This window comes from Aspergillus wentii (assembly GCF_001890725.1).
Source record: "Aspergillus wentii DTO 134E9 unplaced genomic scaffold ASPWEscaffold_2, whole genome shotgun sequence".
Taxonomy (NCBI): Eukaryota; Fungi; Ascomycota; class Eurotiomycetes; order Eurotiales; family Aspergillaceae; genus Aspergillus; species Aspergillus wentii.
Genome location: NW_024467833.1, coordinates 3,184,665 through 3,202,764, shown reverse-complemented (window position 1 = coordinate 3,202,764; position 18,100 = coordinate 3,184,665). Strand labels below are relative to the sequence as shown.

The 18,100-nt window shown below is 48.6% G+C and overlaps 9 protein-coding genes across 9 annotated transcripts; 5 read left to right on the top strand and 4 right to left on the bottom strand.

Annotated features, from left to right (window-relative positions):
* Window positions 1–36: 36 nt before the first annotated feature.
* Window positions 37–1,736, top strand: ASPWEDRAFT_37013 (WKF domain-containing protein). The gene has a single exon (XM_040834589.1). The coding sequence runs from the start codon at window positions 300–302 to the stop codon at window positions 1,524–1,526; it is 1,227 nt and encodes a 408-aa protein (XP_040692940.1). The 5' UTR covers window positions 37–299; the 3' UTR covers window positions 1,527–1,736.
* Window positions 1,737–2,000: 264 nt separating this feature from the next.
* Window positions 2,001–3,048, top strand: prs2 (proteasome core particle subunit alpha 1; the record flags this gene model as incomplete). The annotated part of the gene is made up of 5 exons (XM_040830399.1): window positions 2,001–2,007; window positions 2,075–2,134; window positions 2,236–2,330; window positions 2,393–2,605; window positions 2,662–3,048. 5 exons carry the CDS (start codon window positions 2,001–2,003, stop codon window positions 3,046–3,048), a joined length of 762 nt encoding a protein of 253 aa, XP_040692939.1.
* Window positions 3,049–3,236: 188 nt separating this feature from the next.
* ASPWEDRAFT_364186 (uncharacterized protein) lies at window positions 3,237–4,079 on the bottom strand. The gene has a single exon (XM_040834451.1). The coding sequence runs from the start codon at window positions 3,872–3,874 to the stop codon at window positions 3,425–3,427; it is 450 nt and encodes a 149-aa protein (XP_040692938.1). The 5' UTR covers window positions 3,875–4,079; the 3' UTR covers window positions 3,237–3,424.
* A 652-nt stretch (window positions 4,080–4,731) lies between these two features.
* On the top strand, window positions 4,732–5,474 carry ASPWEDRAFT_169120 (uncharacterized protein; the record flags this gene model as incomplete). Its single annotated transcript, XM_040830398.1, has 4 exons — window positions 4,732–4,744; window positions 4,797–5,031; window positions 5,097–5,262; window positions 5,346–5,474. 4 exons carry the CDS (start codon window positions 4,732–4,734, stop codon window positions 5,472–5,474), a joined length of 543 nt encoding a protein of 180 aa, XP_040692937.1.
* Window positions 5,475–7,005: 1,531 nt separating this feature from the next.
* On the top strand, window positions 7,006–8,777 carry ASPWEDRAFT_364013 (glycoside hydrolase family 18 protein). Its single transcript, XM_040834447.1, has 7 exons — window positions 7,006–7,331; window positions 7,379–7,479; window positions 7,535–7,788; window positions 7,835–7,864; window positions 7,914–7,963; window positions 8,012–8,069; window positions 8,116–8,777. Exons 1-7 carry the CDS (start codon window positions 7,293–7,295, stop codon window positions 8,769–8,771), a joined length of 1,188 nt encoding a protein of 395 aa, XP_040692936.1. The 5' UTR covers window positions 7,006–7,292; the 3' UTR covers window positions 8,772–8,777.
* A 207-nt stretch (window positions 8,778–8,984) lies between these two features.
* On the bottom strand, window positions 8,985–9,855 carry ASPWEDRAFT_180691 (ubiquitin-ribosomal 40S subunit protein eS31 fusion protein). Its single transcript, XM_040831847.1, has 3 exons — window positions 9,502–9,855; window positions 9,166–9,446; window positions 8,985–9,107 (listed from the first exon to the last, which is right to left on the bottom strand). The coding sequence occupies exons 1-3, from the start codon at window positions 9,593–9,595 to the stop codon at window positions 9,018–9,020; spliced, it is 465 nt and encodes a 154-aa protein (XP_040692935.1). The 5' UTR covers window positions 9,596–9,855; the 3' UTR covers window positions 8,985–9,017.
* Window positions 9,856–11,064: 1,209 nt separating this feature from the next.
* On the top strand, window positions 11,065–13,488 carry ace2 (putative C2H2 transcription factor (Swi5); the record flags this gene model as incomplete). The annotated part of the gene is made up of 2 exons (XM_040837255.1): window positions 11,065–11,773; window positions 11,831–13,488. 2 exons carry the CDS (start codon window positions 11,065–11,067, stop codon window positions 13,486–13,488), a joined length of 2,367 nt encoding a protein of 788 aa, XP_040692934.1.
* A 622-nt stretch (window positions 13,489–14,110) lies between these two features.
* Window positions 14,111–16,198, bottom strand: ASPWEDRAFT_37004 (T2 family ribonuclease). The gene is made up of 7 exons (XM_040834588.1): window positions 15,802–16,198; window positions 15,548–15,726; window positions 15,226–15,344; window positions 14,942–15,134; window positions 14,644–14,886; window positions 14,480–14,577; window positions 14,111–14,412 (listed from the first exon to the last, which is right to left on the bottom strand). Exons 1-7 carry the CDS (start codon window positions 16,047–16,049, stop codon window positions 14,269–14,271), a joined length of 1,224 nt encoding a protein of 407 aa, XP_040692933.1. The 5' UTR covers window positions 16,050–16,198; the 3' UTR covers window positions 14,111–14,268.
* Window positions 16,199–16,321: 123 nt separating this feature from the next.
* On the bottom strand, window positions 16,322–17,994 carry ASPWEDRAFT_37003 (RMD1 family protein). Its single transcript, XM_040834587.1, has 2 exons — window positions 17,597–17,994; window positions 16,322–17,541 (listed from the first exon to the last, which is right to left on the bottom strand). Exons 1-2 carry the CDS (start codon window positions 17,921–17,923, stop codon window positions 16,573–16,575), a joined length of 1,296 nt encoding a protein of 431 aa, XP_040692932.1. The 5' UTR covers window positions 17,924–17,994; the 3' UTR covers window positions 16,322–16,572.
* Between the last annotated feature and the right edge of the window lie 106 nt (window positions 17,995–18,100).

The following is an 18,100-nucleotide window of genomic DNA, read 5'->3' as shown; positions in this document are numbered from 1 at the left end:
CTTATATTTAACCTTTAACCTTTATATAAGTGGAGATGCTGCTGTAAAAATGTTGCTATCGACTATCAAGTAACTGTATCAGACCCGCAACCGATAAGTACTTTCCGCCGGGTCACGTGGAGATTTTTTCCAAAAAGCTAAGAAAGTACCGGCCACCATAAACCCTGCAACACACTCGCACCACCCACCAGGTTACGGATTTTCGCTCCTTCTACAATCCAGCTCCTGCGGGGGTATCAATTTCCACTTAACCAGATTGTCGTTTTGCAGTTCCCCGGGGTGAATCCACGACCGAGACAATGGGCAGCGAAAAATCTCAGACGGCGCAGCATGTCCCAGCATGGAAGAAGCTCGGACTGAAGTTGAAATACGCCAAGGACCCCGAGCCGGAAGAAAGCGTTTCTCAGGAACGAAATAAGGTGAAAGGGGACAATGCGTCTGAGGAGTCGGGGAAGAAGGATAAAAAGAAGAAGAGCAAGAAGAGACGGTTGGATGATGAGGATGGTGCTCCGGCAGACGACGAGGGAGAGTCCGAGAAGAAGAGATCGAAGAAGAAGAAGAGGGTGTCTTTCTCTGCGGATACAAAGGTTCGGGATGGGGAGAGTGACAGTGAGCAGGAGGGTGGTGATGCGAAGACCAAGCCCGATAGCGGTGATGTCGCGCAGCCTTCTACGGAAACTGGAGAGCAGGCCGAAGATGGAGAGAAGAAGAAGAGAAAGAAGGAAAAGAAGAAAGACAAGAAGAAGGGAAGCGATGGATCTGCGACGGGTGCATCATCTGAACCTGCGAAAATCCACGAAACTCCGATCCTCTCATACCTCAGTCTTTACCACAAGTACCGATCTGCGTGGAAGTTCCAGAAGAATCGCGAGACGCAACTCTTCAAGCATGTTCTGTCGCTGGAGCATGTTCCTACTCAATATAATGCCGCGCTTCTTGCTTACCTGCAGGGTTTGAAGAGCGACGGAGCCAAGCAGCGACTGGGGGCCTCGGCAGCCGAAGCCATCAATGCCGAGATCGAGAAGTCATCGGATGAAAATAAGGATAAGAAGGAGGAGACGGATGGATCTGAGACCGAGTACAACAAGGCGGTTGATTCCTTCCGGGGCCGGCTATCCAGTGGCAAGGAAGATCTGGACAGCACCGAGGTATCCGAACAATTGGACGCAGAGAAGCGGAAAAGTCTCCAACAGAGACAGCGGGCGGAACTCGTTCTGTATGCGGTGACTGGCCAATTGTTTGTTGTTCAGAAACCCAAAACAGTCAAGAAGACTGCCAATCAGAAAAAGAAGAAGAACAGAACTGCTGTCATCGACATTTCGAGTAGCAGTGAGAGCGATAGTGACAGTGACAGCGATAGCAAGAGCTCGAAGAAGAAGCCGGCGAGTGCCAGCAAGCCCAAAGCGGCTGCCAAATCCGATTCTAGCAGCAGCGACAGCGATTCTAGCAACGACTCTGATAGTGATTCTGATAGTGACTCCGACAGCACCAGCTCGAGTGGATCTTCGTCGTCTTCCTCGTCCTAGTTGCAACGATTTATTGTTTTTATTGAAAAGTTACGGCGAAGGTGGTGGTCAAAAGTTGATGTCTTTGCAATATACATACTTGAATTCTTAGATAGACTGGCTTGACATTGTTCATGTATTTCTGTACATAGTGGTGTTTGAGGGTCATTAATGATAGAAGATGGCTATAACTTGAAGAATAATATCCAGATGAAATATAAGACATCAAAGATATTCCCTTTGTAGATAGTAGATAGTAGATAGTGATGCTCATGGTGGCAGACAAAGGCGGTGGACAAAGAAGCTTACTCAATCGGGCCCAGAAGCTTGAGCTTCGGCCAGGCACCTCCAAGCACGCGTCCGCTGGCAACCCTCGCCGTCGTTTCTTCCCCAGTCTTCCCCTCTCCGCATCCTAATTTCTTTTCTCTTAGTTTGATACTCATCTCTCTATTTGTTTTTTCCCCCGCTGGATATCGAATTTAACCGCCCGTCATCATGTCTGGTAGGCTGCTCTGGCCTCATCCCCCCCCATGACTTCATCGCCGACTAACCTGGTTGCTGTGGTGTAGGAAGCGCTTACGACAGACATATCACTATCTTCTCAGACCAGGGTCGTCTGTACCAAGTCGGTGAGTGTATTTTGTGGGAGAGCGCCCCTCCCGATGAATCATCTGGATGCCTTCAACCCAATCAGCTCAAGCGTGGGACTGACGATACCTTTTTCGGATAGAATATGCCTTCAAGGCCATCACGTCTGCAAACATCACCTCTATTGGTGTGAGAGGGAAGAACTGTGCGGTGGTATTGTCTCAGAAGAAAGTCGCCGTAAGCCAGTCCAACGATATCGAGATAATGAGGACCCCCGTCTGATGGCTGATGGGATATAGGATAAATTGATCGACCCCTCATCCGTTTCACATGTCTTCAAGCTTTCTCCCTCTGTCGGTTGTGTTATGACTGGTGCCATAGCAGATGCCCGAGCATCCGTTGACCGTGCCCGTGGAGAGGCAGCCGAGTTCCGATACAAGTACGGCTATGAGATGCCTTGTGACGTTCTTGCCAAGAGACTGGCCAATATCAACCAGGTCTACACACAACGGGTTTGTCTTTGTCTTTGATGTATCTTATTGGACATGGGACTAATGTGACGAAACAGGCTTACATGCGCCCACTGGGAGTTGCCACAACCCTGATCTCGGTTGATGACGAAAAGGGCCCTCAGGTTTTCAAATGCGACCCCGCTGGATACTACGTGGGATACAAGGCGACTGCCGCGGGACCGAAGCAGCAGGAGGCTCTCAACCACCTGGAGAAGAAGCTGAAAAACAAGGATTACGCGGATGGCAACTGGGAGGAGGTTGTCGAGTTGGGCATCACGGCACTGAGCAATGTGCTGAGCGTCGATTTCAAGAAGCACGAACTGGAGGTCGGCATTGTCGGAGGACCTCGCGCCGACGGCAAGGAAGGGACAGATTCTGGGTTCCGGGCTTTGACTGAGGAGGAGATCGACGAACGATTGCAGGCTATCAGCGAGAAGGATTGAGTGAATTAGAAAGATGATTGGAGATGGAGGGGATGGATGATGATCCCGGTAGTGCCTAAAGACACAGACGATATATGAATGTCAAATCTACGAACGCTCGATCTCGAGTTTCGGGAGTTCCTTGCAGATACCAATTGAAAAGCAGACAAAAGAAATCGAAAATCTCGGGATCCCCGCTGTGGCGAGAAGGAAAATACGATACGATGAAGATGTGCAACGCATGTCGCACAAGCCAAGTAGTCGACAGAACCTCATGACCTGAGTGCCTCAGGTACACCTGAAGTGTGAAGCGCGATGGTCGAAGCGTCGTAGAATCAGGGTTATCAACGGGCGATATCCCTGAAAAGGTGCAGGGCAGGGGAGAGACAGAGATTTGTTAGCCCGATCCCAACAGACGACAGCCTGCGTAAGGATTACTTTTTTTAACTCCAGATGCAGGAAAGTTGCCACACGATGGAGCCAAGCTTGGCCCAAAAATGAAGCCGTGGGTACTCCGTATGTACATCACTAGCACAGCGTCTTTCAGCTCCCGTTGCAAAAGGCTGCCGATATGTGGCTTAGCTGTGGCTTTCCGCCCACGCGGGAATCGTTTGTTCTTCTCCTCTCCACTGCTCCAACCTGTCATCGAGGGTCCATTGCGAGACAAGAAAAAAAAAAGAAAAGAAAAAAGAAAAAAGAAAAAATAGGAAAAGAAAGAAAAAGTGAACAAAGAGAGTGTCTGACCATCTGAGTCTTTCCTATCTGGTTGATTTCTCCGGCAACAGCTGCACCACCCAATGCACAGGTGCACCATCTCCATTGAGTGGCGTGAAAAAAAAAAAGCCATCTACAGCTCCAGCTGCCCAGGAATCCGTCAATTGATGATGTCTTTTCCGAGCTATATCAGCTCTATCCACAATCCACAATCCACTGAGCGAACTCGTGATGTATCCACCCCGTGGTGAACTCCGAGATCCTGCATATTGAGATGCCGCTGTGGACATTCGAGTTTCCGCCTGGGTGGTTCTGACTATCCGTGAGTCTGTCACACTCGAGTTTCATCGGTGGGTTCTTGCTGATTTTCACTTTTCATTTTTCATTTTTCTTTTTTAATTCTATCTCGCTGAGATGGATTGGTCTGTTCTGTCTGGATATTGGACGAGACGTGCAGATGCACTACTCTTCCAGCTCCCTTTTTTTCCTCCCAGTAAAAAAAAAGAAAAAAGAAAAAAAGAAAGCAAATTAAATGCATCTGAATGACTCTTGATGCCCTATTGACTCACTACGTTCTACTAACTATACCGGTCCACTTGGGATTCCCCAGCTGTGCTCTGCTAGGCGTGAGATTCTTATTCTCCTCAGTCTTCAGCTTCGATTGGGTGCTCCCGTTCTGCCTGGTGATGATCCTCTTGCAGTACTGCTTGCGAAAGACCAAGGAAATAAAAAAAAGTAAAAAAAAATTTTCAGTCGGCTGAGGATGAGAGCTGGAATGGGGATCCTGTCAATTGGGCTGGAGATTAAGCTTAAAGGGACTATATAGCACCCTCTCTGTCCTCTCGATGGGACCATCATCATTGAAGTGATTGAATCCATTGAGCTGTTTCATTGCTAGATCAGGACGTTGATTGTTAAGACTGTTCTTCAATTGTATTGTTCATTTGTATTATACTACTTGTGTCTTTACTTGTTGCCCTATACAGCGAGATGGCTGACGGACGTAAGCAGTTCTGCTTCGACTTCACCTTTTGGTTTCTGCTAACCCTCCCCAGTCAACCAAGCACGAGCCCTTCGCGTGGCCGAACTCATCAACGACTACCGCACTCTTCTCATCCACATCCCCCAGCAGAATGTCGACGCATCCCCCGACGAGTATAATGAAGAGGGATTCGTGGTGATGCGCAAATGTCTCGCCGAGAGCCAGGCTCTGCTCTCGTCCAACTACCATCCTACTGCCGTGCCACCCCAATTCAGCAATGCAGAAGCAGAAAAGGCAGAGCTCAAGAGGTATCCAACCACCCATCTCCATACATACATACATACAGGACTGGGATCTGACCGCCACGTTACAGGGTCATTCTGGACGGAAGCGCCCGACGGTTCCAAGCGCATCGCATCTATCTTCGTGCAGCGGCCGCCAAACGCTGGGCGATACACCGGGCCAGTCTGCTGCGTGGATCGCGGCCAACGGCTGACCACGCCGCGCAGCTGAAGAGCATCAGCGAGTCGTTTCGACGGGTGAGTTTTCCTGTTTCTCTCTCCTGTATCCCCTTTACTCTGCATGAGGTCTAACTGACTCTCCCTCTCTCCCTCTCTCTTAGGAATACGCTCAAGTGACAGATCAACACGTTGTTGCGGACCTCCGGGCGGCCGATCTGCGGGCAGGTCACTGGCTTAATGATGATCCTCCGTTGGAGGTGATTCTCCACTGGATCCGGGCGAATTCATAAAAGGAAGTCGAGGTTGTACGAAGATCGATACGATAGACCGTTTGTACGACAAGTCGATACCATTTTGGTCAAGTGTCTGACTCAAAAGTGAGATTCTTTCTGGTTACTTGGTTTGCTTGGTATTGCTTGGTTGGTATACGTTTTCCTTCTCTTGCTCTCTCTCTCTCTCTCTCTCTCTCCTTGCTTTTTTTCTGTCTCTTTTCCCGTTTCCTTCTCTCTTCTCTCTTTATTTTCCTTTGTAATATGGCATGGCATACGACACACCCACAGCGCAGGTCGCATACTTGACGGACTAAAAGAAAGCAGTGATGTTCAGATTGTTTCTTTTCTTGTTTTCTGATGGGACGATTTATGATATCCCGGTGTTTTTTACCTCTTGTCTGTCTTTTTTGTTTTTGTTTTTGTTTTTTTTTATACACTCTCCTATCTTTCTGTCTTTCGGTTATTTGAAATGTCTGTCCCAGTCAGACACGGTGGATTCTTTTCCATCCATTTCTTCTTGGGTTATTTCGGTTGAGATCAATTCTGCTCTGGATAGCTGAATTAATATCAGTGGAGATATCCACTCCTCCTATTCTACTCCGTACTCCTACTCCTATCCATTCTATCCTCCTATTTCGACTGTATGAGAAACATAGGACAAGTCCGAACACATAGCAGCTGAAAAGCGCGTGTGGCGTGGGGCTGACCCATTCTCGGGGCCCGATCGATCACAGAACGGCAGTTGGTTGCATTAGTCTCAGGGCTTGAGAGCAAATCAGTGGGCGGAGAAGAAGGTGCCAAAATGTGGCTGAGCTGAGGTTTGTAAGGGGATCTTTGGAGGGAGACTATGTTCTGGTGTTTTGTTGATATTGGTCAGCTGATTGCAGATTTTTCTACTATTACTCGGTAGTTACTACTACTATTGCTGTTGCTACTACGATTCTGTTGACTGTTCAATGTCATCAAATCACAGTGCAATTGATTGGTAGAATTATACAATAACATCTTCATCTCGAATAGTCAATATACTGTCTCATGATTTAGTCACTCTTCCATCTATTGCAATATGGACCGCCTTTAACTGCTTATACTGCTAACAGAGAAATATCTCGTGATGGTTCGACAGGGTCCCTGAACACCATCGACCAGGTCTCCATGCTCAATTCCTTCTCTGATATCCCATGAGTCCTACTAAAACTATCTCCTTTATCCTCCGAACAATTCAATGATAATACCTCACCACTGTCATCTGCCTCAAGCATTCCGCAAAAGTTGAAGTCAGAGACAGCATGATCGACGCCACCAATTCTTCAGATATCAGAAGATCTACCGATTCAGATCATCATGATCGATATAGTACATATTTGAACTCTCCAAACAATATATAAAACCCTCTCAGTCTCCCTGTCTCTCTGTCTTTCTCAGATGAAGCCATACAAACATCTTCAAGATTACATAAGCTGTCAAACACCAGCCACAATCCCTGTATCCCCACTTAAGCCACATTAGCACTGCCACGCACTGCATCCAGCCAATAGGATTCGCTACCTGCTATTTATATCGCCAGTCACTATAAACTAGGAAGGCACGTCCATACCAAGAGCTGTCTTAGGCGCCAAAGTTCCATATTCATCTTCTCTTCGTCATCTCTCTCTCTTCTTCTTCTTCTTCTTCTTTCTTCAATTGTATCTGATTCTTATTCTTATTCCATCCTACTGACTCCTGCTTGTCAATTGCTCCTCTGTGTTTACTCGTCTCAGACAATTGATTTTGTGCCAAGATTATCATTCCCCACTACCATCTTTTCTCGTCTCTCTCAGCATCAACTAATCCATCATGTCGGAAATGAGAGCAGTTGCTTACTTTGTCAATTGGGTATATTCCCTGTCCGAGAACAAGAAATCCATATCTGACACCTACAGGCCATCTACGGACGCAACCACAACCCCCAGGATCTCCCCGCTGACAAATTGACCCATATTCTATACGCTTTTGCCAACGTTCGCCCGGAGTCTGGTGAAGTGTAAGTCTATCTTTCATTGCATCTTGCGGGTGTCATTGTCTAATTAAATGTCTAGGTACCTGAGTGACACCTGGTCTGATATCGAAAAACACTACCCCGGCGACTCGTGGAATGACGTCGGCACCAATGTTTACGGCTGCGTTAAGCAGTTGTTCCTGCTGAAGCAGCAGAATAGAAAGTTGAAGCTTCTCCTATCCATTGGAGGCTGGACTTATTCTTCCAATTTCGCTCAGCCGGCTAGTACCGAAGAGGGACGCACCAGGTTTGCCGAATCTGCTACACGCCTGATCTTGGATTTGGGATTTGATGGTGAGTGCGTCATAGGCTTTGCTAGTATGTGGCTAACGATGACTAGGGATTGATATCGATTGGGAATATCCCAAAGGTAATAAATATCCTTGAATATAATGACGTATACTAACAATGCTGGGTAGATGAAACCGAGGCAAATAACTTTGTCTTGCTGCTTCAAAAGTGCCGCGAGGTGAGTTGCTATATTTGCTTCAGTTATCACCGATACTAATACAGACAGACTTTGGATCGAGTAGCTGGCCACCGCAAGTTCCTTTTGACCATTGCTTGCCCTGCTGGTACGTCATCTCCTACATACGACCGACAACTACTAATCGTTAACAGGGCCCGAAAACTTTACAAAGCTCAAGCTTCCTGAAATGACGCCATATCTGGACTTCTATAACCTCATGGCCTATGATTATGCAGGCAGCTGGGGTGCTGTGGCTGGCCACCAGGCGAACCTCTTCCCCTCTGCGGCCGTACCGGACTCGACCCCATTCTCGACAATCGCAGCACTCAGCCATTATACTCAGGTCGGTGAAGTACCTTCCAACAAAATCGTCTTGGGTATGCCTCTGTACGGGCGTGCGTTTGCCAATACCGATGGACCAGGGTCGCCCTACTCGGGCGTGGGCGAGGGAAGCTGGGAAAACGGCATCTGGGACTACAAAGTACTCCCGAGAGGAGGGATTGAAGACCTGGACGCCGAAGTTGGGGCATCATGGAGCTATGACCCTGCAACCCGCACAATGGTCTCGTACGACACGGTAGCGATGGCAGAGCGCAAGGTGGAGTTCATCAAGCAGCACCAGCTGGGAGGAGGAATGTGGTGGGAAACCAGTGGTGACAAGGGAGGCAAGGCTGCAGAGAAAGCCAGTGGCAGCTTGATTGGCACCTTTATTGAAGACATCGGAGGTGTTCATGCCTTGGACCAGTCTGACAATGCTCTCGAGTACCCAGAGAGCAAGTACGACAACGTGAAACGGGGCTTTGCCTGAGCAGATAATTCTTATACCCCAGCCCTACTATTATTTGTGTTACGAAGCATCCATAGTTCAAGGACACAGATTACGAATTGCATGAATGAAACAGATTGACAGGTATCGATTTCGAATTTTTTGTCATTGTTTTCGTATCTACCACAAGGCATCCTCAAAACAAACAACCACCAGTCTTCCACCACCGACATTGCTCGTTAAAAACTATACATCACCGGTAGATGTAAGACCCGTTTGGCTATCCGCTTATTTGGACTCGTCGAAGACGTAGGTGAGGTGGCACTTGCCACAGTACTGGCGGTTGTGCATGGCGGCCATGAAGATACCAGCACCACACTAGGGAAAAAGTTAGAATCAAGTCAAATGTGGACACTAGGGTTGGAAATGAACATACCTCGGGGGCGGGGCACTCTCTCCTGAGACGCTCGATCTTGCCGTCACCGTCGACCTTGTAGTACTTGAGGACAGCGAGCTTGGTCTTCTTGCGCTTGTGCTTGATCTTCTTGGGGGTGGTGTACACCTTCTTCTTGCGCTTCTTACCACCACCACGCAATCTGAGCACGAGGTGGAGGGTAGACTCCTTCTGGATGTTGTAGTCCGAGAGGGTACGGCCGTCCTCGAGCTGCTTACCAGCGAAGATCAGGCGCTGCTGGTCGGGGGGGATACCCTCCTTGTCTGGTTTTCGTTAGTTATCTTTGTCAAAAGATTTGTGTGCGGATTGTAGACATACCCTGGATCTTGGACTTGACATTGTCAATGGTGTCCGAGGACTCCACCTCAAGGGTGATAGTCTTACCCGTGAGGGTCTTGACGAAGATCTGCATCTTGAAGAAGGCCTTTTGTGAATTGTTAGTTACTGATGACCTTTCTTTTCTGTTTTTGCCTGTTGTCCCATCGTCGCAAACCCATCTCGAGAAACGATCATCCCCGCCATGCGCAAACAGCGCAGACGAAGAAAATAGCTTGCAACGATGATGGGAATGCAATCCAAAGAGAATACATCATGCTGCATATCCCTCGATGGCGGCGAGATCCAAAAGGTATAGGGGTGATCAACTAACCTCGACAAGATGTCTTCCTCAACCTTGCAATCGTGATGGAAAAATAAGTGGTGGAGGGACTCTTTAGTTCGTTAAAATCGTTGTGTGGTCACGTGTGGCTTATTTTACTCGTTTGGGTGTAGTGCCGAACCCTCGGGTCCTCATTTCGCCGACAGTCATGTGACTGCTGACATGACTGGAATCTACGCATTACTAATCACACCTGATGCCTCAGGCAGGAATCACCCTATGACGCCAACTGTAGATAATCGTCACGGCTTCAAGCCGCCCGACTCAAGGCACGAATAATTGCTGGGAATAATTGGCAGCAATTATTGTCGCGACTATTGCAGAACAAGGGCTCTGACAATTGCAAATAGTGTCTTAAACCCTCACAGAGGGGGTCCAATTACCTGGCCCTCGATGATATTATTGAGGATGATACGGGCATCCACCGCAGGGGAAACGGGCTCCTTGCAGTGTTTTCTGCCAGGCACACAGACTGGCCGGGCCGCGCGAGCCTCAATTGACGTTTGGGCCAGGTGGACAAAGCAGCGATGAAAAAGAAAAAAGAGAAAAAGCCTGAAACCTGAACAGCTTCAGATGGCAAAAACTCCACTTCGCAGGCACTTTTCGCCCATGCCAAGCGGGCGGTTGGTTTCCCAGACGCCTAAAGCGACGACTGTTGCTGGGCCAACGCCGCCCATTGTTGATCGGAACCGTGGGCGTAGATCGCGATAGTGTGCGCTCTGAGCTCGGGTTCAGCATCTCCATCGCTTTCCCTGGTTCCCACCCTTCTACTAAATACTACCTTAATCCTTTGTTTCTTCCCTTTTTTCTTCTCCCAGTCCTTGGGTCGAGTGATTAAGGAACCAAAGATCCCAGCCACTGCGTGGGGAACAAGCACAACAGCTCCAGCTCTATCCAGCCGTGCCCTTGATATATCTTCGTTTTTTTCTCTGCTAGCACCCTCGCCCTAGAGAGCGACCTAGCTTCTTAACCTTTTTCTTTCCCCCCGGTTTGTCCTCTTGCTTCAGAGTGCACCGACTGACACCGTATACAGGGTTGTTGTTACCATCGTCCGACGGCGCGCGCGCTGTGAGGTCAGTCTCGGATCTATATCCATATATGCGTCTCGTGCAGGAGGCTTATGGTTTTTTGTGTTCCAGGTCAGATATAAGAGTGATCTATCATTTCGCCTGTGGACCTCTTTTTCGTTTCTTGCGATAAGTGGCTACCGCGATCTATACACCATGATGTCCAATCCACACAGCAATTTTCACGAACGGCACCGCCAACATCGCCGCCAGATTTCCACCCCATCGGCGATCGAGGCTGCCAAAGCTCCCAACCTGCCCGCCCCGGCTCTGAAGCGATTCCATGCTCACCGGCGAGGCCAGAGTCTGGACCACCGTTCGCTGCAGATGCAACCGCAGTCCGTCCAAGATGGTACCTTTTCATTTACTAACGCAGCAGTACACCAACAACCACAGCATTTCTTGCGGGAAGCACAGCGCCAACAATTCTCCCGACAGACACATCCCGCATTTCCTCAACATATGACCCCCATGTCCTTGATGTCTGGATGCCAGGCATTGTCCCAGGAAGACCTGCAGGCATTGACCAACCGCAACGGCAATGACACCACCCATCCCAACAACATGGCCTTCATGAACCCGGCCATGATGAATGTTGGCAACCAAAATTTCGGAGGTCACCAGCCTACCAGCGTCACTCTCAACATGATTCAGCAACACCGGAACGCAAACCTCCCTGGCAACAATGCCATCGATCGCCCATTCCTTGACAACCACATCTGGGATGCTTATCAGCAAGACAACATGGCCATGCCCCAACAGCAAACCAACGGCATCACCGCGGAAATGCGACGCATGTCCGCTCAATCGGACATCGGACCTTCCCGTGCGCAGCGACCGCATACCCCAAAGCAGGCCAATACCCGTAAGAGCAACCCAATGTCCTATTCAATATTGAACCCCCAACTGATCAAGCATTCAGACTATATGCCAATAACCCCGGCGACAACACCATTCAAGAGAACGATGAACATGGCCAAGTATAACCAGGACACACAGGTGTCTCCCACCAAGGAACAGAGTCTTTCTATGTCTGGCTCAGCACAGGCATCGTATATGCAACGAGCAAAGTCCCTCCAGGGTGTACCTGGAACGACTACTACTCAGAAGAAGATTGATTTGCCCTCCCCCCCTAACACAGCTTCATTCGAAATCGATAGTTTCGATGCGTTTGATTGTAAGCAGGAATCCAGTTTTGATAATCTCGAGTCTCAGAATGTATCGCAAGACCTGTACCCACCATCGCTATCCACCTCGTCTTCCTTCTACTCGTCTCCAGAGCTCGCAGCCATGCAATCCTCCGAAGATGCTAGTGACAAGGCCCCAAAGGTCCCCATTGTCCCCGCTACGCCGCAACGAGCTCATCACCAGAGAATGTCCAGTGAGACAAGTACCGCCTCTGCCACGAAGCCCAAGCTGTCCCCCCGAGTTGCGTCTATCGATAACCTCAACCTCGACGCTAGAGTCCACGCATCCATCAAACAAACGGGCGTCACCATCGACGAGATTGCTGCCTTCATTCACGGTCCCGATCCCGTGGACGGCAAATGGGTGTGTCTTCACTCTGGCTGCGGAAGACGATTCGGTAGAAAGGAAAACATCAAGTCTCATGTTCAGACCCATCTGGGAGACCGCCAGTACAAGTGCGACCACTGCGAAAAGTGCTTTGTCCGTGGTCATGACCTCAAGCGCCATGCTAAGATCCACACCGGAGACAAGCCCTATGAATGTCTTTGCGGGAACGTCTTTGCCAGACATGATGCCTTGACTCGACACAGACAGCGGGGAATGTGCATTGGCGGATACAAGGGAATCGTGCGCAAGACAACAAAGCGCGGCCGACCAAAGAAGCACAGGCCAGAGCTGGAAGACAGACAGGACAAAGCATCCAGAACCCGCCAGAGAGCCGCTGAAAAGTCATCCTCCGAATCATTCTCCGGTTCCGACAGCGCTCGCAGCTCGCCCCCGTCCGAGGTCTTTGAGAACATGAGCATTCGTGGCTCTAGCCCAGCGCAAGACATTCCTGTGTTCAACACTCCCAACTACTCTTTGCCTCCGGAAGCGTTCACCTTTACACCCCCTGCCTCACCAGGTTGCAGCACTGGCAACAAGCCTTCGCCGAATCGGACACACCGGTCTCTCACACCTAACTCGGAGGATGAAATCTTGCCTACATCTCTTGCCAGCCGACCTTTGGATAGGATTGTGGAGGAAACCGAGCTGCCTTTTATCTCTGAACCCGAAACTTGCCCGTACACAAGCTCGGCCGCCAACTCTCTGTCTTCCCCCCACACTGCACCCACCCTGGCTGATTCTTCCAACGGTTCCGATCTCGACATCTTTATCAACCAAGATGCTACAACTGGCTTTGGAAAGCACGAATTTCCTGGTCTCACCGACCCTGACATGGCTTCCTTCCCCGAATACGTCAACCCAGCTTCTTTTGACAGCGGCTTGGACTTGTTTCCGGGAAAGACCTTCTCGACGGGTCCTTCTATGAATGACGACTTCTTTTCCTTCCAATTTCAGGTCGATGAACAACCTTCAGACCTCATGGCACGAGACTTTTTCCTGGAGTAAAGATGATGGAACCCAAGATTGACGATGGAACGACCACGACCTTCTGGCTTATGGACAATGCGCATACAAAAAAAAAGTTCTTACGACTTCAGGATTAAATGACTGGATAAATGCACATGACAACGACTTATTACTTTTCAAGTGACACGATACGAGACTATGTACAACTCAACGACAAACTGCTTTCGATAAACGATTTCTGACTGTGAATGACATGAATCTGCGACTAAAATTTCTTTTTCGGGCTTTCAATTTCTTCTGGGGTTTTTCTTGTCTGGGATTTTGCTCTTTTTCTTTTTTAATTTACCATGTACGACACCGCTGGGACTGGCGAACAAAGACTGCAACATTTACAGGAGTTCTGCGGGTCTTATTTTTTTGTTTTATTTCTTTTGTCTCATCGCGTTCCTTTTTATGTTTTTCTTTGCTTTATATCTTCATGTGACGATGATTCTTACTCCTTTTTGCCCTCAAAGACTGTACCAATGAATCTGTTTTGGGCATGCAGAATCTCTGTTCAATACTCTGTTCCTTGGTGGTCCTGACGACCTGTACTCTAGATTTCCTTTGGCGTCAAGCCGCATAAAAAACGAAAAAAAGAAAAAAAAAAAAAAAAAAAAAAAATATAACGTGCAACGAATCTATTGTGTCTGGATCTGGTACAACTTCTATTGAATATAGCATCTCAGCGTATGATAGCTCCATTATTCACTCATGATGAATGTATGTATCCAACTGGGCCATGGAGAATATTATTATTGTACGCAGGACCAGAGGATCTTATTGCTCTGCTGTCCAGGTAATTTCTAGCTCGATAATATGGTCTGCCTCGGAAGCAAAGACCTTGCTCTGGGTGTGCCCCTTGGGCGCTTTGTCTGCAAAGAAGGATGTGTTTCCGCGGAACGCGAGTTTACCATCCTTAACCTGTAGATAATCATATTAGTATCGTGGGATTGACAGGGCACCGGTTCCTCTGGAAGAATTGACTTACGCTGAACTTTTCCGGGCCCTGGGTATGCGGACCGCAGTTGAGCGTATCATGTTCAATGGCACATGGGCCTTTACTGGATTCCAAAGTAAGAGCATCCTCTATAAGTTCAATTAGTATCTTGATAACTTCAGTCATTCCGTAAAGTATGGCAATGCGAGACTAACCGGAAATTTTCTTCGCCCTAAATGTAGCGCATGTCCCCGAGCTAAACCAGGTGCCATGGCTGATGATACAGCCCCTTCTCTGGCCCATTGTTGAGACCTTCAAGTGGCCCCTGCCCTGAAACGGCACCCCTGGTGCTGTCGGCTTGGGGCCTGTCGGTGAAGTCTCGGTGGGTTCTGGTTCTGCCTGAGGCTTTTTGGGGTGGTATCGAATGCCATTAGTTGGACAGTTGGACTTAAACCCGTCTATGAACAGTTAATTTTACGGCATGGAAAATTGAACAGAGCTGGATTGACAAACCTGGGTCGGAGGCGACGAATTTTCCACTCTGTAGAGGTCCAGCAACGTTGAAGTAATACCAGATCTCATTGAGCGCACCGCGTCGACACCTAACAGCAACATCGGCACCGTGGGCTGTCGACAACGCATTCTCAATTTCCGAGCGAGTGTATGTTTTGGTTTGAGATGGGACGATTCCAGCTTTGGCGAGAACCTTTGAACGGAATTAATTTGCTAATTTCACCCATTTCACTTACTCTTTCGAAGGATCGTATAGTAGATACAAGGGAACTGGGGGAACAAACATCGTAGGAAGGTAGACCCTCGAAGAGCTCGACTGTCTTATCGAAATAGTCCACGACCTCCTGCTGAGGCTGGTAATCGGCACCATAGCATGTGGGTTCAAGAGTGCTGACACAGGTACCTAGATGTATGTTGGTTAGCATTCAGATATATATTTTGAGTTGCCTTAAGAAAAACCAAGGGGTGTAATCTTGGAGAGGGCCTGGAACAATCTCCTATCTCGCCCTTTTCTTCAGTGAACTCCACAATTTGCAGAATTTACGTTTAACCACGAGTTCCTAGGATTCGACTCTTGAAATGACGGAAGAAATATGGAATACAGACCATGCTTAGACCACTCATGGTACCATAAATCGGGGTCATCGCCTTTAAAGTCCTTCCAGTAAATGTTCATATAGTCCAAAAGGTCCCTTCGGCCAGCATCGATCAAAATCAAGGAAATGTTGTTGTATTTCCTGTGTGAGTCACAAAACTGGTCGAAGCCGCCATTACAGTGATCCGGCCTAGAATAAGAACCGGGAAATCAGTGTCATGTTCAACAATTGACACTCCATCTCCAACTGCTTATTAGAGCTCACCAGAGTCCATGGATAGTCCAAGAGTCATCAGGCCCAACGGCAGGATCAGTATCCCAGAATTGGGTTTGGAGTAGCGAACCGCCAGGATAGTTGAAGCAGCAAGTGTCCTGGCCGTGATACTTTGCCTGGCAGCTCAGTTCAGGTTTGGGACATGATTGAAGAGCATTCTCTGGAATGTCCAATCCCGAAAAAGGGGAAAGCCCAAGAGAGCCCGTCAAGGCTTTGAGTATCTGTTGTGGTCCCGGCATTCCTCCTTGTTGTATTGCGTTTCGGATAGGACTAGCAGCGGGTATGAAGTCTCCAACCTCAATTCTCTCCACGCTGTAGGAGATTGTTGAGCCTTACGACAGTGATTGAGCGAAGAATTGAGCCCAAAGGTGTTGTTTATGAAATGGAAGCTCAAGAGGAAGTGGCAATATGACAGCTCGCCCACGTGAATCCCTCGTCATGCCCCGTGACCCGTGACCAATCGCAGTGTCACATGTAACTCGTCAACTGATAAGCCCCTTATCACCATTCTGCTACGGCGAACAGCTAGCTAGCTGTACAAGATAGACAACACGATGTGTGCCTGGCGATCCAGGAGATTTCAGTTTCTCTGGTTACAATCATATGTAGAACCTGCATAGTCCATACTGAAAGGCATCTTTGGAATATCGAGTGGAGGGGGTATCATGGTACGCCTGTCAAGTAAAACAACCTACACCGACAAAACCTGCGGTCTGGGGACACAACTATATACACAACACAAACATTCATATCTCTGCTACTTTAATCCTGTTTATTTTGCTCTCGTGTTTCCTGCTCATGGATTCTTTCCTTCCATAACCGTAGGACCTCAAAGCCTACTTCCACGGCAATGAGTAAAATGATGATCCATTCGAGTCGAAGTCCATGCGTCTCGCTCAGTCTTTCTCGGAGGACACTAGCGATTTCCTGCGCATAGTCCATTTTCTCATTCAAGAGTTTGATGCGAATCCCCACATCTAGAGCCCGCCCTGCTTGCTCGTAGTATCCTTCCAGACCAAGCTCATGCCGGCTATCCCAGAAGATGTCCGGCAAGGAATCTGTGAGTTCGGAGTAAAGGTTCAACTGTGCGCGTACACTGAGTAGCTGGCCGGTTTTACGAAGGATGAAATCTCGTGTAAAGGGTAGACGAGAACCTTTTGATAGGAGGGTAGGGATCGCCCGGGTGGATTCAAAATAATTCGACAGAAGACTTTCAAGAACTGCTAGCTTCGTACTTCGAGCTAGCCCTGACGAAAATGCGACTTTTGTCAGGACCGTCTCTACCGCAGATTGTTGCCCAGCCAGTTGCGTCCCAGATCCATTGTTGTCGGGCTTGGTCCCAAGGATAATAGTATCGCCCTTGATGCTGCTATTTTCTCGTTGCGGGTCCTCGACGTACTCAAGGTCTTCGGTCTCCAGATTATCTATATGTGCTCCTTCCGCTGCCGTAAGCAGTGTTCTGGTTGCTAGAAAGGATGTGAAGCCTTCCGGTAGCGACCAGGCCACAACTGTGCCAGAGGGGAATACAAAAATATCGCCAACTTCGTCGGATGGCAGGTCTGATGCACTTGGGTTGCTCACTCGCCGTATCGAATCTAGAGGAACCTGCACATGGACAACCTGCGGGTATAGACCGGTTTCGAAGGGATCCGGTTCGTAGCCTTTCTCTTGGAGGATATCCCTGACTTTGCGAATGTTAAACTGTTCAGCTACGGCATAAGCGGTTACTGTCTTGAACCAACAAGTCAGCAGAGGAACAATGTAGCAATGGTCGGTTTTTTGGAACCTTAGTCTGATTTGGCCCCTGCTCCTTGAGCTGGGCCTTGGATAAGAAGCCATCTTTTGATCTTTGTGCTTCCACAGCTACTCTCCGCAACGAAGTTGGCGCTGCCGGGGACCGACCGCCCCTCCTCCGTTGCTTCTGAGGCTCAGAGAGCAACACCTCTGTAATGTCACCATTTTTAGATTGCTTTTGATTGAGGTATGCGTTGGAAGAGAAAAAATCCTTTCGCCGAGGTAGTCCCAATGATGGAGATGCGTGAAGGTATTGATTTTGCGGCTGCTTCAATAGCTTGGCCACTGTGACAGACCTTTTGCATGCTCTCGCGAACATGACTGTTATAATCTCTGCATGAAGAGACAAGCCCAATTGCTCGCACTGCTTTAAATCAATCGCAATTACTGCTTCAGACGAGGAATTTAAAGCTGAAAGCCGGATTGCCTATGGTCCGAGCTCCTGCTGCTTATGTCATCGATCGCCCAACTTACCCCAGGTGCAACCGGTGACTGA

What these genes read in the sequence shown, in the direction of transcription:
- ASPWEDRAFT_364186 (XM_040834451.1), bottom strand. Translation starts at nt 3,874, where the DNA reads ATGGCTTTTTTTTTTTCACGCCACTCAATGGAGATGGTGCACCTGTGC.
- ASPWEDRAFT_364013 (XM_040834447.1), top strand. Translation starts at nt 7,293, where the DNA reads ATGTCGGAAATGAGAGCAGTTGCTTACTTTGTCAATTGG. An exon ending in TTGCTTACTTTGTCAATTGG is followed by an intron (nt 7,332 to 7,378) that starts GTATATTCCCTG and finishes TGACACCTACAG; the next exon opens with GCCATCTACGGACGCAACCA. An exon ending in CGATTGGGAATATCCCAAAG is followed by an intron (nt 7,865 to 7,913) that starts GTAATAAATATC and finishes AATGCTGGGTAG; the next exon opens with ATGAAACCGAGGCAAATAAC.
- ASPWEDRAFT_37004 (XM_040834588.1), bottom strand. Translation starts at nt 16,049, where the DNA reads ATGCCGGGACCACAACAGATACTCAAAGCCTTGACGGGCTCTCTTGGG. An exon ending in TGGACTATCCATGGACTCTG is followed by an intron (nt 15,727 to 15,801) that starts GTGAGCTCTAAT and finishes TTCTTATTCTAG; the next exon opens with GCCGGATCACTGTAATGGCG. An exon ending in ATTCGTCGCCTCCGACCCAG is followed by an intron (nt 14,887 to 14,941) that starts GTTTGTCAATCC and finishes AACTGTTCATAG; the next exon opens with ACGGGTTTAAGTCCAACTGT.
- ASPWEDRAFT_37013 (XM_040834589.1), top strand. Translation starts at nt 300, where the DNA reads ATGGGCAGCGAAAAATCTCAGACGGCGCAGCATGTCCCAGCATGGAAG.
- ASPWEDRAFT_180691 (XM_040831847.1), bottom strand. Translation starts at nt 9,595, where the DNA reads ATGCAGATCTTCGTCAAGACCCTCACGGGTAAGACTATCACCCTTGAG. An exon ending in TGTCAAGTCCAAGATCCAGG is followed by an intron (nt 9,447 to 9,501) that starts GTATGTCTACAA and finishes AACGAAAACCAG; the next exon opens with ACAAGGAGGGTATCCCCCCC. An exon ending in GAGAGTGCCCCGCCCCCGAG is followed by an intron (nt 9,108 to 9,165) that starts GTATGTTCATTT and finishes CTTTTTCCCTAG; the next exon opens with TGTGGTGCTGGTATCTTCAT.
- ASPWEDRAFT_37003 (XM_040834587.1), bottom strand. Translation starts at nt 17,923, where the DNA reads ATGTTCGCGAGAGCATGCAAAAGGTCTGTCACAGTGGCCAAGCTATTG. An exon ending in AGGGGCCAAATCAGACTAAG is followed by an intron (nt 17,542 to 17,596) that starts GTTCCAAAAAAC and finishes TGTTGGTTCAAG; the next exon opens with ACAGTAACCGCTTATGCCGT.